Below are 12,611 nucleotides of genomic sequence, written 5' to 3'. Positions count from 1 at the left end.
CTCTTCACAACCCAGCGCCTAGCAGAGTGCCTGGCACATAGCGAGTGCTCGGTACATGTTGGATAAGTGGGTGCACGGGAGACAATGGCTGAGTGGTCGTGAAAACCCATGTGCGTGCACGTGTGTGAAGGGTCCAGCTGTCTTTGTGGCAGTGAGGAAAATGCACCATCTCACATGAGCTTGTAACGTTGTCAGAGACACTCAGGATTAGGATGAACACAAGTCAAACAAGTGAAATATGGTGGAGTTTAGGGGGCCAAGCCAAAGGAACAGAGCGAGGGGGCCAGTGCAGCCGCAGGAGCGACACACACCCCCCGCCGGGCCCCCCAAGGGCACCGTAATACAGCTGGCCGCAGCCCTGGCTCACCAGCACGTGCTCGTTCTAGCCTCATCATAACCCTAGGGGTCAGTGGTTATCCAAGTTCTCGATGGAGGAACTGAGGCTCAGGGTTAGTGACTTGCCTACAAGGTCACAGCCATGTGTCGCCACCAGAACAGAAGCAGGGGGGAGGGAGGGAGGGTCAGCGCGGCGCCCACCCCAGGACCCGGCGGTGAGAAGCAACACGCCCCCAGTCTGTGTGTCCTGTCGCTTATAGGGACGGGCGGCTCGCATCCTACACACTCAGCCCCTCACTGGGGGGCGACCCTGCCCGGCCTGCTCTCCCAAGCCGCCACCACCAGGGACACGGGAGCCCACGCGGCGTGCAGGCAGCAGAGGGGCGAGGCGGCGTGTCCCGCCCGTTTCTGTGGGTCTGGGGGTGCACCTGCAGGACCTCCTCACGGGCAGCCGCATTGCTTGTCCTTGTTCGTGGGGACACCAGCCTCTTTCTGCTCCTCTTCCGTGCACACCTGTGGCCCGTGTTCCCCGCACGGTCTCTGCTGTCCTGTGTGTGTCTGTGTGTGTCAGGTCCCTTGGAAGTGTCTCCCAATCCCAGACACGGCAGTTTGGCGTGGCACGCAGGCATTGCTCACGCCTCCTGCCTCTGCTGCCCGCCTTTGCAGTGGGAGCCTTCGCTGCTCTCAAGTCGCCGGGTTGTGGGCATGACCGCAGCGCCCGACGCGGCCCCTCCCCGCCCGGCTCACGTGTCGGGCCGAGCCGGCATGGGTTTGCCTTCTGGCGCAGATCCCGCTCCTCCGGCAGAGCTCTCGGCGTGGGCGAGCCTCCACCACCTGCTCCCGAAGGGCCGGTGCCCTGCAGCATCGCTGTCTCCACAGCGCGGCTGGCACATCACGTCCCACTCTTGGACTTCCAGCGGGTCCCCGAGGGAGACCTGGCCCACGGGCAGCTGAGCATGCATCTGCCCCGCTGCCGGCGAGCTCTGGAGGCAAAGCAGAAGCGACATGGACTCAGCGAAGCCCGGCCACCAGCGTCGCAGCCCGTCCGTGGTTGTGGCTCCTGGGCCGGGTGCCGCTCTCGGTCCCGGGGCAGCAGAGCCCAGGCCACAGCTGATCAGCTTTTCCTCCTGAGTCCTACCAGGCAGGGGACAGAGAACAGGGCACACAGGGGCTGCCTCCTATCCAGTTCCATCACGTGTGCCTGCACGCTTACACTCATGCACACACTCCTGTGCACTCATGCTTACAGGTCTGCACACACATGCATGCACACTTGGCACCCACATACGTGCACACCTGTGTGCTCACGCCTGCGCACATGTACACATGTACTCATGTACACATGAGTGTACACTGTGTGCACGCTCATACAGATGCATGCAAGCCACTCACATGTGCACACATGTGTACACAATCATACATGCACACGTGCACATTCACATGTTCTCATACCCACACACATGGCCAACCGTGCTCACATGGGTACACGTGTGTGTACAACTGACAAGGGTGCCATTGCTCACACAAGTACATGCTCACACATGTGCTCACACACATGCACTTGTGTGCACACTCACATGTGTGCATGCATACACTCACCTATGTGTCTGCTCATGCACACTCAGTCATGCACATGCATACATCTGCATGCTCACACGTGAATACACATACAGACACATGTGCACACATTAATGTGTACACATGCATATACACACTGCCCTGGTGCATGCAGTCACAGGCGTGCACTCGCATGTTTACTCATATGTGCACACACATGCAAGTCACATGTGTATGCATGGATGTGCGCCTCTGTGTGCCTGCTCATGCACATCCAGTCATCCACACACGTCACAGTCACACATGTGAACACACATGCAGTCACACACGTGTGCACACTCACACATTTACTCATACATGTGCTCATGCGCACAGTCACACACAGCAGCCACACCAAGCTCCGTGTTTCTTAAACAGACCATGTTTAGAAAAGTCCCCCTTCCCGCCGGTGGTCACGGCGAGTGGCTCAGCCTGCGGTCCTCCGACAGCCTCACAGGGGAGCTGGTGCGGGGCTCCCGGCTCCGCAGCCCCCGGAATCCCTTCTGCGGCACTGCCCTCCGCTCACGGCAGTGACTGCGCAGCCATCTGTGCCCGTTCCTCAGGGGGCCCCGCAGACGCAGCACTTGCTTCATAAAGAGCCCACTTAGCATAAGTGATTCTCTTAGTACGTCTTCCTTCTCAATGCCTAGAACGTGGCGGGTCTTGTAAAAATGAATATATGCCTGCATTTCTCAGAACCTTTAAGATCCCTTGACTTTTCATCCAGAATTTCCTCTTGGGAAGAGATTCCTGTCCGCTGTGCAAAGCAGAAATTCCTTGTCTTTGTCCTGAGTTTGCTTTTTCTTCTATTTTTTTAATAAATTATTTTTTTATTGGTGTTCAATTTACCAACATACAGAATAACACCCAGTGCTCACCCCGTCAAGTGTCCCCCTCAGTGCCCGTCACCCACTCACCCCCACCCCCCGCCCACCACCCCTTCCACCACCCCTAGTTCGTTTCCCAGAGTTAGGAGTCTTTATGTTCTGTCTCCCTTTCTGATATTTCCCACACATTTTAATAGGGTCTCTACTCCCGGAATTTTTGGAATTATTAAGTATTTAGCTCATTCAGGCCATATATGATTTTATCATCCTGCGCAGCCTTTACCTCCTGAAAACAGAGATAATGTCATTTTTTTTCTTAGAGAATTTTCATATGGCAACCCCGGTAACTCTGAAACCCCTCACATTCGGTATCCATGTTATTATGCACCTGACAGTGTGAACAGTTGAGGCAACAGGACAGAGCATTCGACCTTGCTGTGGACAAGCTTATGTGAGTCCAGCTTCCTGCAGAGTTTAACATCAAATGAAGTGTCCGACATCCCTTCATTTTTGAGACTAGGAAGAAAAGACTCAACAAAATTTAAGAGACTCCCTGAGAGTTGTGTGGCCAGCTTGTAGCAGAATCTGGTTCCAAAGCTATGCCCTCCTCCTTCCCTGGGAACAAAAGAGAATTCTAGAATTCTAGGCTGGGCAAAAGGAGCAAACGTCCTGTTTCTGATTGTGTGTTTTATTCACTTGTGTACTGTGTGTAGATGGCTGTGAATCCATGCGTGTTTCATGTGTGCATACGTGGCACCTGCCAGTGTACATTGGACCATCTGCATCTTCCGTGTCAAGCCCTTATAATCATCATCTTTGTAACCATGTGGTGTCCTGTGTCATGAGCAAACCCTAATTCACCCTATGCTTGTGCTGTCCTGCTTCACTCCCTGCCATGTTTCACGTTATAAACACACTATGACGAACACCTCACACATTTGTCAGGATCTGAGGTCATTTCCTTAGACTAGAATCCTGAACGTGGAATATGACAAATATTCTGAACATTTCAATGATAAAAACCAGTGCTCTTTCCATTACAAAAATCTTTCTAACAGTATACGTATGCACTGATCTCCCCTATTACACATATCTGTCAAATTCGACAACATATACCAAAATTGTAAAGCATAATAATACCTCTGACCCAGAAATCACATACACTCTGAGTATGTTCCCAACTGTGCATGCACACAGGCACAGACGTGTATCTGTAGCAGCAGCATTAATTGTGGCAGAAAAGTAGAAATAACCAAATTATCCCTCCATTGAAGACTGTTTTTTTTTTTTAAGATGTTATGTATTTATTCATGAGAGACACAGAGAGAGGCAGAGACACAGGCAGAGGGAGAAGCAGACTCCATGCAGGGAGCCTGATGGGGTACTTGATCCCGGGGCCCCAGGGTCACACCCTGAGCCAAAGGCAGATGTTCAAACCCTGAGCCACCCAGGCATCCCGAAAACTGGCTAAACCAGTTTATGTTCACAAAATGGAATAGCAAGCAGTTCAAACACAAGGCAGCTCTGCTCACTCTGACATGGCACATTTTAAATGTGTTAATTTTTATTGTAATCCTTTTGTGTAAAATAGTAATAATCTTCGTGTCTAGGAGGGTGAAGCCTGTCAAAGCCATGACCCCCTATAGAGACAGCAGCAAGGTTAGGATCTTGAAGCAAAAATGTCCCTCTTCCTGTGGTCACCCCGTGTCCTCTCCCAGATGTCAAACCACGAACACCAAGGAGGTGTGATCTCTGCACGTGTGCAGGATTAATCCAGTCGGAAAGGGGGTGTGCCCGGCCACGCTCCCAGGCTCAATAAGTCACCAGCATCTTCACGCAGCTCTACTTATCCTGGCCAAATGGCTTCAGTACAGAGCACGGTGCATCAGATTCAGGTGTAAATCCTCGTTCTGTCCCCAGTGGGCTGTGCACCCCTGGACAAGTTACTCACCTTCTCGGATTCCTCAGCTGTTTTGTGTGGCAGGAGATAACAGCAGGGGTATCGTGGACACTACATGCAGTAATGCTTATTAGGCTCTCAGCACAGTGCCTGGTGCATTATTTCTCTTTGCTGCAAATTGAGTCCGGCCTCAGTGGCATGAGCTTGGCCACAGGGCAACCGCAAATTACAATCTCAGTCTCTCGTAAGTCACAGAAGAGAGTATCCTATAATTATTTGTTGAATGCTTTGAATCATACCCTTGTGGCAATCATTAACATTTTTAAGAGAAGATGTGTTTTACAACTTAGTTATGACATTTCAGATTGGAGTCAAAGGCCCACTGATACAGTAGGTAATATTTTCCGGGGAAAAAAAGAAAGGGACATTGGAGTAGCCAGGACAATATTCATGATTAATTAACCTTTGGTTTCACAGATTTTTGTGTGTGTGCTGAGAGTTTGTTTTTTTGTTTTGTTTTGTTTTGTTTTGTTTTGTTTTGTTGGGTTTTTTTTTTGTTTTTTGTTTTTTTTAGAAAATGACCTGTACCAGTGTTCCCTCATGTGGGCTCCACCCTCCTAAGGGTCCTAAAGCACTTGGTGGGTTTGGGAGACATTTTGGCAAATAGACCCATGAGATGGATTCCAATACACAGTTTCTGTTCTGTTCGGGCAGGGCCTTGCTGGGCAGTCCCGTTCGCAGGTGTAAGACGCCTGTGTGTAGTACGGAGGAGAGATTGCCTCAGTGTTCCCAGTAAACGCTGGACTCCCTTTCTGTGTGTTTCTGTACGTGGGCTGCAGCCATCAGTATAATTCTACTAAATTGCTTATTTGTTGTGTTAGCTCTATCTGGCTCGTGCTATATTTACTTCCTTCACTGTAGGGTGTGATAAGAGCTTTTAAGTCCTATAATAATGCAATCCAACAAAGACTATTTTTTGCATTAGCTGAACTAAGCAGTTTTATTTGCATACATTTAAGAGATCAGAGTGCAATGCCGAGTTCAAGTAGTTATGTAAATTTTGATGGAACACAGTAGCAATGTAATTACACCAATATGAATGCATTTCCCTCTTTTTGTGATTTTACTGGGTCAAGTGCATCTCTGGATTAATTAAATGCATAATGAATTACAGCTAATGAACACACACACACACACACACACACACACACAAATAGCCCCTTGCCCAGATCCCGTGTCTCAGTTCTAAAATAAGATGTTCTGTGTTGCATTAGGTGGAAACAGCCACAGATTCTGACACAGAGAGCCGAGGCTTGCGGGAATACCACTCTGTTGGCATCCAAGTGGAAGACGAGAAGCGGTAACTCAGCCCCTTCAAAATAGACAATGTTCCCAAGCAGGAGCGATCCGTTAGAACCTGATTGCAAATATCTAGATCATGCTGACCATCAATAATTCATGTCTTGTGGAAACAGGGTCATATATTTATACTTTTCAACTTATCGTACAATTATGAATTAACATCCACCTGCGTCTTGTTTTTGCAAGAAGCAGGGGAATAATTATTTCCAACATAATTTACCACTTATGAAAGCAGAGTTGCTGACAGCCCTGAAAGCCAAAGTTCTTCATCCAAAGGAGGAACAGATGGGCTTGAGGGTGAATCAGATGAGTCTCCTTACCTGATGATGTTAAAAGTGAATGAAAGAGAAGAAAGAAAGTGAAAACCTTAGCTACAGCATGATTTCAAACCAAAACATACAGGGGTGCCTATTACAGTAATGTTACCTTTGTCACAAGGACAGGGTGATTATTTTATATTTAAAAGATATATCTTGTAAATTTCATAAATAACTAATTTTAATGAGAGCACCGTTACATCTGCAACTTCAGTTAGTGTCTAGTTGGCAAAGCCCCGGGTGACATAGCTCATCGTGGAGGGTTTTAGGACCCAGCCAATAAAGATTTTGATTGCAGAGAAATTCAGACCAGAAACTAATGGCTTCCCAGGTTCCCTGTAGACCACTTAGGATGCAGACGGCTTCTGCATGGGGACCTGGGCTTGCTGGCCTCCGTCGCCATCACCAGCTTCTTCTCCCTTTCCTTGCCTCCAGCAAAGACACTAAGTGGCAGACTCATTAACCAGCTGCACACACAGCTGTTGCCAGATGAGGGTTCAGTTGGTGAGAAGCCAAAATGTATACTTCAGGTTCATTTGGATGCCCCCGCCCCCACCCCACACATACAGTTCTCACCCAGTGATATCCGGACTCCAATTATAAGCCTTTTCCTGCCCATCACTTCAGTAACTGTGTGGGAACGGGTGGCCTTCCAATACACGGGATGGAAATGTTTTTAAAACACCTGCTAAAGCTGGAATTTGGATTCCTTATTTTGCACAAGAGACTTAATGGGGATGATATGAAGTTATTCCAATAGGAGAAGAGACTCATGCCCTGAAATGTGTCACTGAAACTCAGTAGGGTACGGAAGCCATTTACATAAAAGGAGCAACACAGCCTTCCTGTTACCTGGATGCAACACAGGGAAGTTTTGTGAACTTGCAGTGTATTTGTAAAGGGCAGTAACTGTGCGAGGCAGGGGTTTCCTGGAGTACGTCACCCCTATGGCCTCCTGCGATGCGCTTGAGGTTAAGTGGGCATTTTTTAGGCCTTGAGACTTAGGTAGATGTCAGAGGTTAATCATTTGCAAAACCCAATGTTCTTTCATGGCTGAAACACCAAAATTGTAGTAAAAAGATGAAAAGTTTCCTCTTTCCCTTGAGTTATTTGTTTGGGGCAGCACAGGAGTATCGCGTGTGAGCTCGGGGAGGGTTTGCTGCACAAAGTCAGCTCAGAAAGTTCCATTCCTTTTCCGTCTCTCCTCCGCAGACACGGACGTTTCAAGCGTTCAAACAGCGTGACAGCCGCCGTGCAAGCAGACCTGGAGCTGGAGGGCTTCCCCGTGAGCACCGAGGACAAAGGGCTGCAGTTTGGTCCCTCCTTCCAGCGGCACTCGGAGCCCAGCACGCCCACCCAGTACGGGGCAGTAAGAACTGTTCGGACCCAGGGGCTCTTCAGTTACAGAGAAGACTACAGGACCCCCGTGGACACTGCCACCCTGCCCCCTGCAGACCCCTGGCTGGAGCCGTCCATGGAGACAGCGGAAACCGGCAGGATGTCCCCGTGCCGGAGGGATGGCTCGTGGTTTGTGAAGCTGCTGCACACAGAGACGAAGAGGATGGAAGGCTGGTGTAAGGACATGGAGCGAGAGGCAGAGGAGAATGACCTCTCAGAGGAAAGTAAGAGCACAGCCTCCCCTCGGCGTATGACACGGGTCCTGGGTCAGTAGAGCAAACGGGCAAATGGCAGTGTGAGTGGGAGAAGCCACCTCTGATTCTTGGGTTGATTAAAACAAACGTGCTTCCCACCGCATCCCACTCAACTCCCAGAAAACAGATAAGTAAGTGAACAGAAAAGCAACTGCCAAAGCGTCCACAGGGATCCTTTGGGGGTTTATTAGCTCATGAGCCTGACAGGCGCTGACTGTGGCTCGGTGGGTCCTGTACCTCTCCCCACGTACCCATTCTCCTGAATTCTGGCAGTGACTTGACGTGGAGTGTTTCCACGGGTTTCTAGAACCTTTACTGTCCCATGTGTACAAGGAATTGAGTTGGTTTTATTTTTTTAAAGTTTGATTGATTTATTGATTCGAGAGAGGGCCTATGTGAGCTGGGGAGGAGCAGAGGGAGAGGGAGAAGCAGACTCCACACTGAGCAGGGAGCCCACTAGGGGGCTCAATCCCAGGACCCTGGGATCACAACCTGAGCCCAAACCAAGAGTTGGACTTACCTGACGGACCCACCCAGGTGCCCCTGAGTTGGCTTTATGCCAGGGAGAGGTTGGAGATGAGCAGAGATTGCTCCGGCCCTCCTGGCCCCATGCTGAGCGGGAATCCCTGTGACGCCCCAACCTGGGGCCCACAGGGCAGATCTGCTACAGCGCGTCTGGCTCTGAATGTCTTGACCTAACAGATCTTGCTCCCTTTAAAGTATTTTTTCTTTTTTTCTGTGAATTCCTTTGTATATTTGCTAGGTTGCTATGAATTCTCCATTTCTTTTTTTTTTTTTTAAGATTTCATCTATTTATTCATGAGAGACCCAGAGAGAGGCAGAGACACAGGTAGAGGGAGAAGCAGGCTCCATGCAGGGAGCCCGATGTGGGACTCGATCCTGGGACCCCGGGGTCACACCCTGAGCCAAAGGCAGACGCTCAACCGCTGAGCCCCCAAGATGCCCCTAAATTATCCATTTCAAGAGGATAGGTGACATCCTTGGGAATTGTGCCCTGACATTATGTGTCGAGATGGCTGCTGTGATAGAACAACGTGTCAGTCATCCTACAAATGGAAACACAGAGATGAGTTTACATGGGCTTTACATAGCTTACGGAGTAAAAGGCTGCAGGATACATAAATTAGGAAACTAATTGGTGTGTTGCTCTCTAGCTGTTAGGACTTACGGTGCTAACCTATGAAGAGAGAGATTGCCTTTAAATTACTAATTATCTTTCCCCACATTTCTCTCTTAATCATCAAATTCCACACGTTGTTTACCTGGGTAGATATTAGACCCTGAGTGGTTTGGAGGGGCCATTGCCGTGGCGAAGAATTTGAACCTGCTCCCCAGCGGGCTGTGGCCGATGGGTGTCTCAGACTGTCCACATGCATTTGTCCAAATTTATTATCTGTTTAGGGTACATTTAGTGGGGTGGTGACTCACCGTTCTGATATTTAAAAATCACCCGTTTCCTGCAGCGTTTTCTCACTTGTCAGTATGCTTTTCAGACTGGCAAAATCGTTTTAATGGTCACAGGGATTATAACTTTTATCACAAAGACAAAACACAGAAAAACTAAATTGCCTAAGGTGATGCGAAATCAGGGTTAGGCGGTCAGCCCCGGCTGTGTCCCAGGGTCGGCAGGTGCAGACCTGCGGGGGGTGGGCTGGGGGGCACTCGGGGTGTGCTCCCCTTTCCTGTGGCTTCACAGAGAACACGGTCGAGGAGGAGGTAGGAGGAAGGCTCGGAGATGTCAGGTCTTGGCTCCATAAGGCATCGATCAATTTGATCCTGTCATCATTTGAGTTCACACCATTGAGGACACATCCGAGAAGTGCTGGTCTCCCTTTGTGTGCGCAACAGCTGGAGACGCCAGCCGCTGCTGTGTTTGGAAGGTGACACGGAGCAGGATCACAGTTTTCCGTATGTAGGATGTCCTTCATATTTTCCAAGGATATTGTTTTAGAAGAAGAGATCTCTAAGCCAGCGCGTACTGAGCTCAAATCCCGTGCCAAATTTTATGAGTTCTTTGCTCTCGTTCAGTGCTCACCGTGGTGTGGTACGCAGAGAGCACGTCGCCATCCTAAAGATAAGGAGACCCAGGCCTAAGGAGGTGAATATCTTGCCCCAGATCCCACAGTGCGGGATGGAGTCGAGAGGCCAGGTCAGGGCCAACTCCTGTCAAAAGCAGTGCTGCCCGAAGTTACTAAATTACTGGAAACCCGCTCCCTGCCTGGCTTCCTTCCCACCTGTGGTCTTGTGGACTACCTTCTTCTGCTGTTTTAGGAATGTTGAGTCCCAGGCTCGGCCGTGTGCTCCACTGACCCCCATAGCTGGGGGGACACCCGTTTAGTTTCCAGAGAGGATCCCGGAGCTGATAAAATGTAGACGTAGGTCATCGTCACTTAGCCACTGGACACTAAGAGGGAGAAGGGGGCAAACTGCTTTTCAGACTAAACACCAAAGATCTTCAGGCTTTGGCGCTGAAGCCTCATCATGCTAGGTGGTGACTGCCTTGTCCCAGGGGCACTCAGAAATGCTCTGGGGATGGTGCGTAAAGGTACCGTGTATGGAACTCACTCTGGTGGCCTGCAGTGACCCAGATCAACCCCAAGATTCCATCCCCTCAGGAAATACAGTATTTAGATTTCAGTTGCCCTGACGTGAGACGTCTGGAGAGCACGTTCTTCTTCAGCCAGCTATAGCAGAAAGTGACCTCCTGCTGCCTGTCAGTAGCAATTCCCTAAACACCTTTTTTTTAAACTTTGGGGTCTTCTTCTTGGATTCTCGCATTAATGTAAACATTCAACGGATATTTACTGATACGGGCCGTCAGCCTGCCACCGCCGCATAGACCATAGGCTGGCGGGGAGTGACCAGCAGTGCAGACATGGATTGCAGTGACCGAGAGCAGTGGGACCAGGACAGGACTATTCATAGCAAGCAGAACACATCACGTATGGTGGGAGACATGCAGAATGGAGCTCTGGAAACTCACAGGTGTGAGACGCTTTCCACGGGGAAGGTAGTAAGAAGGTGGCATGTGCTGGGCCTCCTGGGGAGCTGGACTCAGCTGAGCAGCAGAAGAGTCGAGAGCGGAGGGTGTTGGAAAGAAGCCCACCGACAGGAGCCCCCGTCTCGAGACTTCACTTGGCACAGACGGCGCGTCTACCTGCCTGTGGGAAGGAGCCCCTTTGCTGCGGCACCTCCATGCCTGGGGACGTGCGCTCCTCGGAGGACGGGACAGCCGCGGTGTCTCTCCAAAGCTCTGCCCCTCGCCGTCATCGGAGACCTTCAGCTCCTTGAATGCAGTGATAGTATCAGGTGCATTTATTATCCCCCGATGGTGTCTGGCCTGAAGTGCTCTGCAGTGGAGACATGGGAGGGAAGGGAGGGTGGAAGCATGGACAGTCCTCGTAAGCAAGGATGCTCATGCTCCTGCTCACACCCTCATACAAGCACAGCACCTGAAATCTTCCCAGGCCTCTGGTTGCCCTCACTTAGGGGCTGGGAGTATCCTGTGTCCTCCCGGTTGTGCAGATACCAGCTAATGATATTGTTTGGTGGGTGGCTTTCCCAGTACTATTTAGTAACTAATATGATCACATTGCTGGAGGACTTGGCTGCAGAAAACAGAATGGATCCAATTGATACTTTTTCTGATTTTATTGATTTCTTTCCTGAGGTTGCCTGGATGTCTTGATCTTTTTGTGGTCAGAAATGACATAACATTTATTATATCCTTCTGCATGCTTTGCATTAAAACTAACACGATATTAATCAAGTTTCAATGTTTTCTTAATAATTTTTAAAAAGTAACATAACCTCTGATTCTTGCACTAACTGTAAGAACAGATATAGGTTTATTGGTGATGGCACCTTTAAAGACTAAAGATTAAGTTAAATGGCTTGTTAAACTAGAACTCCGAGGTCCGAATATTAAAATTTCCATCACATAAAATAATTTCTTCCCAAAATTATAATTTTATAATCACAGCTTACTGAACCGATTGAATGAAGTTAGACCCATTCAACCTTCTACGGTTAATAAAAACTCTCATGAGCCCCAATAAATACTGGTTTAAGTTAAGTCCTGTTCATGCAGGCTTCCTATTGTTGGGTTATTGAAAGATCCATTCTGGAAGGATTATAAACCATTGCTATACTGACACTTGGGGATTTTTCTATTAGTCATGTTAAACCCGATGGGTAAATGGCATAAAGTGAAACAAAACAAATAGGGCGTTTTTCTGAGATAAAAGCAATGGTCCCAAAGCCACGAAGTTTTCCTTCAGTAGGTCCACAGAGACATGAACCATGTAAGGTACTCGGCAGTGAGGTCTTTGGACAGGTGTTGGCAGATTCTCGTGCCCAAAGGACCTAATAACCTGACCCCACCTGGTCGGATGTGTAGAACCACAGACCCCGAGGCTGCGGGGACCGGGGTCTCTAGTGCTTCCTTCACCTGAGGGCCCCTCTTTACCACTCCCAGCCGTGACTTCTGGAGGGAGCGACACCCAGGTCATAGACTGTGCAGCGGGTGCAGGGAAGAGGCACAGATGGCTCAGGGCAACCTGAACTCAGGGGGACGGGGAGGCAATGGGCTGGAGAGAAG

The 12,611-nt window shown here is 49.5% G+C and overlaps 1 protein-coding gene across 16 annotated transcripts in view; it reads left to right on the top strand.

The window, feature by feature from the left end:
• The window catches only part of DLGAP2 (DLG associated protein 2), a 699,343-nt gene that overhangs the window by 667,848 nt on the left and 18,884 nt on the right, over window positions 1-12,611 (top strand). For all 16 annotated transcript variants that reach the window (XM_072812931.1, XM_072812943.1, XM_072812932.1 and 13 more), the window contains 2 exons: window positions 5,934-6,019; window positions 7,551-7,960. In XM_072812931.1, the coding sequence (XP_072669032.1) occupies window positions 5,934-6,019; window positions 7,551-7,960 (496 nt within the window). The remainder of the gene's footprint in view (window positions 1-5,933; window positions 6,020-7,550; window positions 7,961-12,611) is intronic.

The sequence above is a fragment of the Canis lupus genome, chromosome 36 (genome assembly GCF_048164855.1).
Source record: "Canis lupus baileyi chromosome 36, mCanLup2.hap1, whole genome shotgun sequence".
Taxonomy (NCBI): domain Eukaryota; kingdom Metazoa; phylum Chordata; class Mammalia; order Carnivora; family Canidae; genus Canis; species Canis lupus.
Note: the sequence above shows the minus strand (reverse complement) of the source record. Positions and strands in the feature narration are given on the sequence as shown.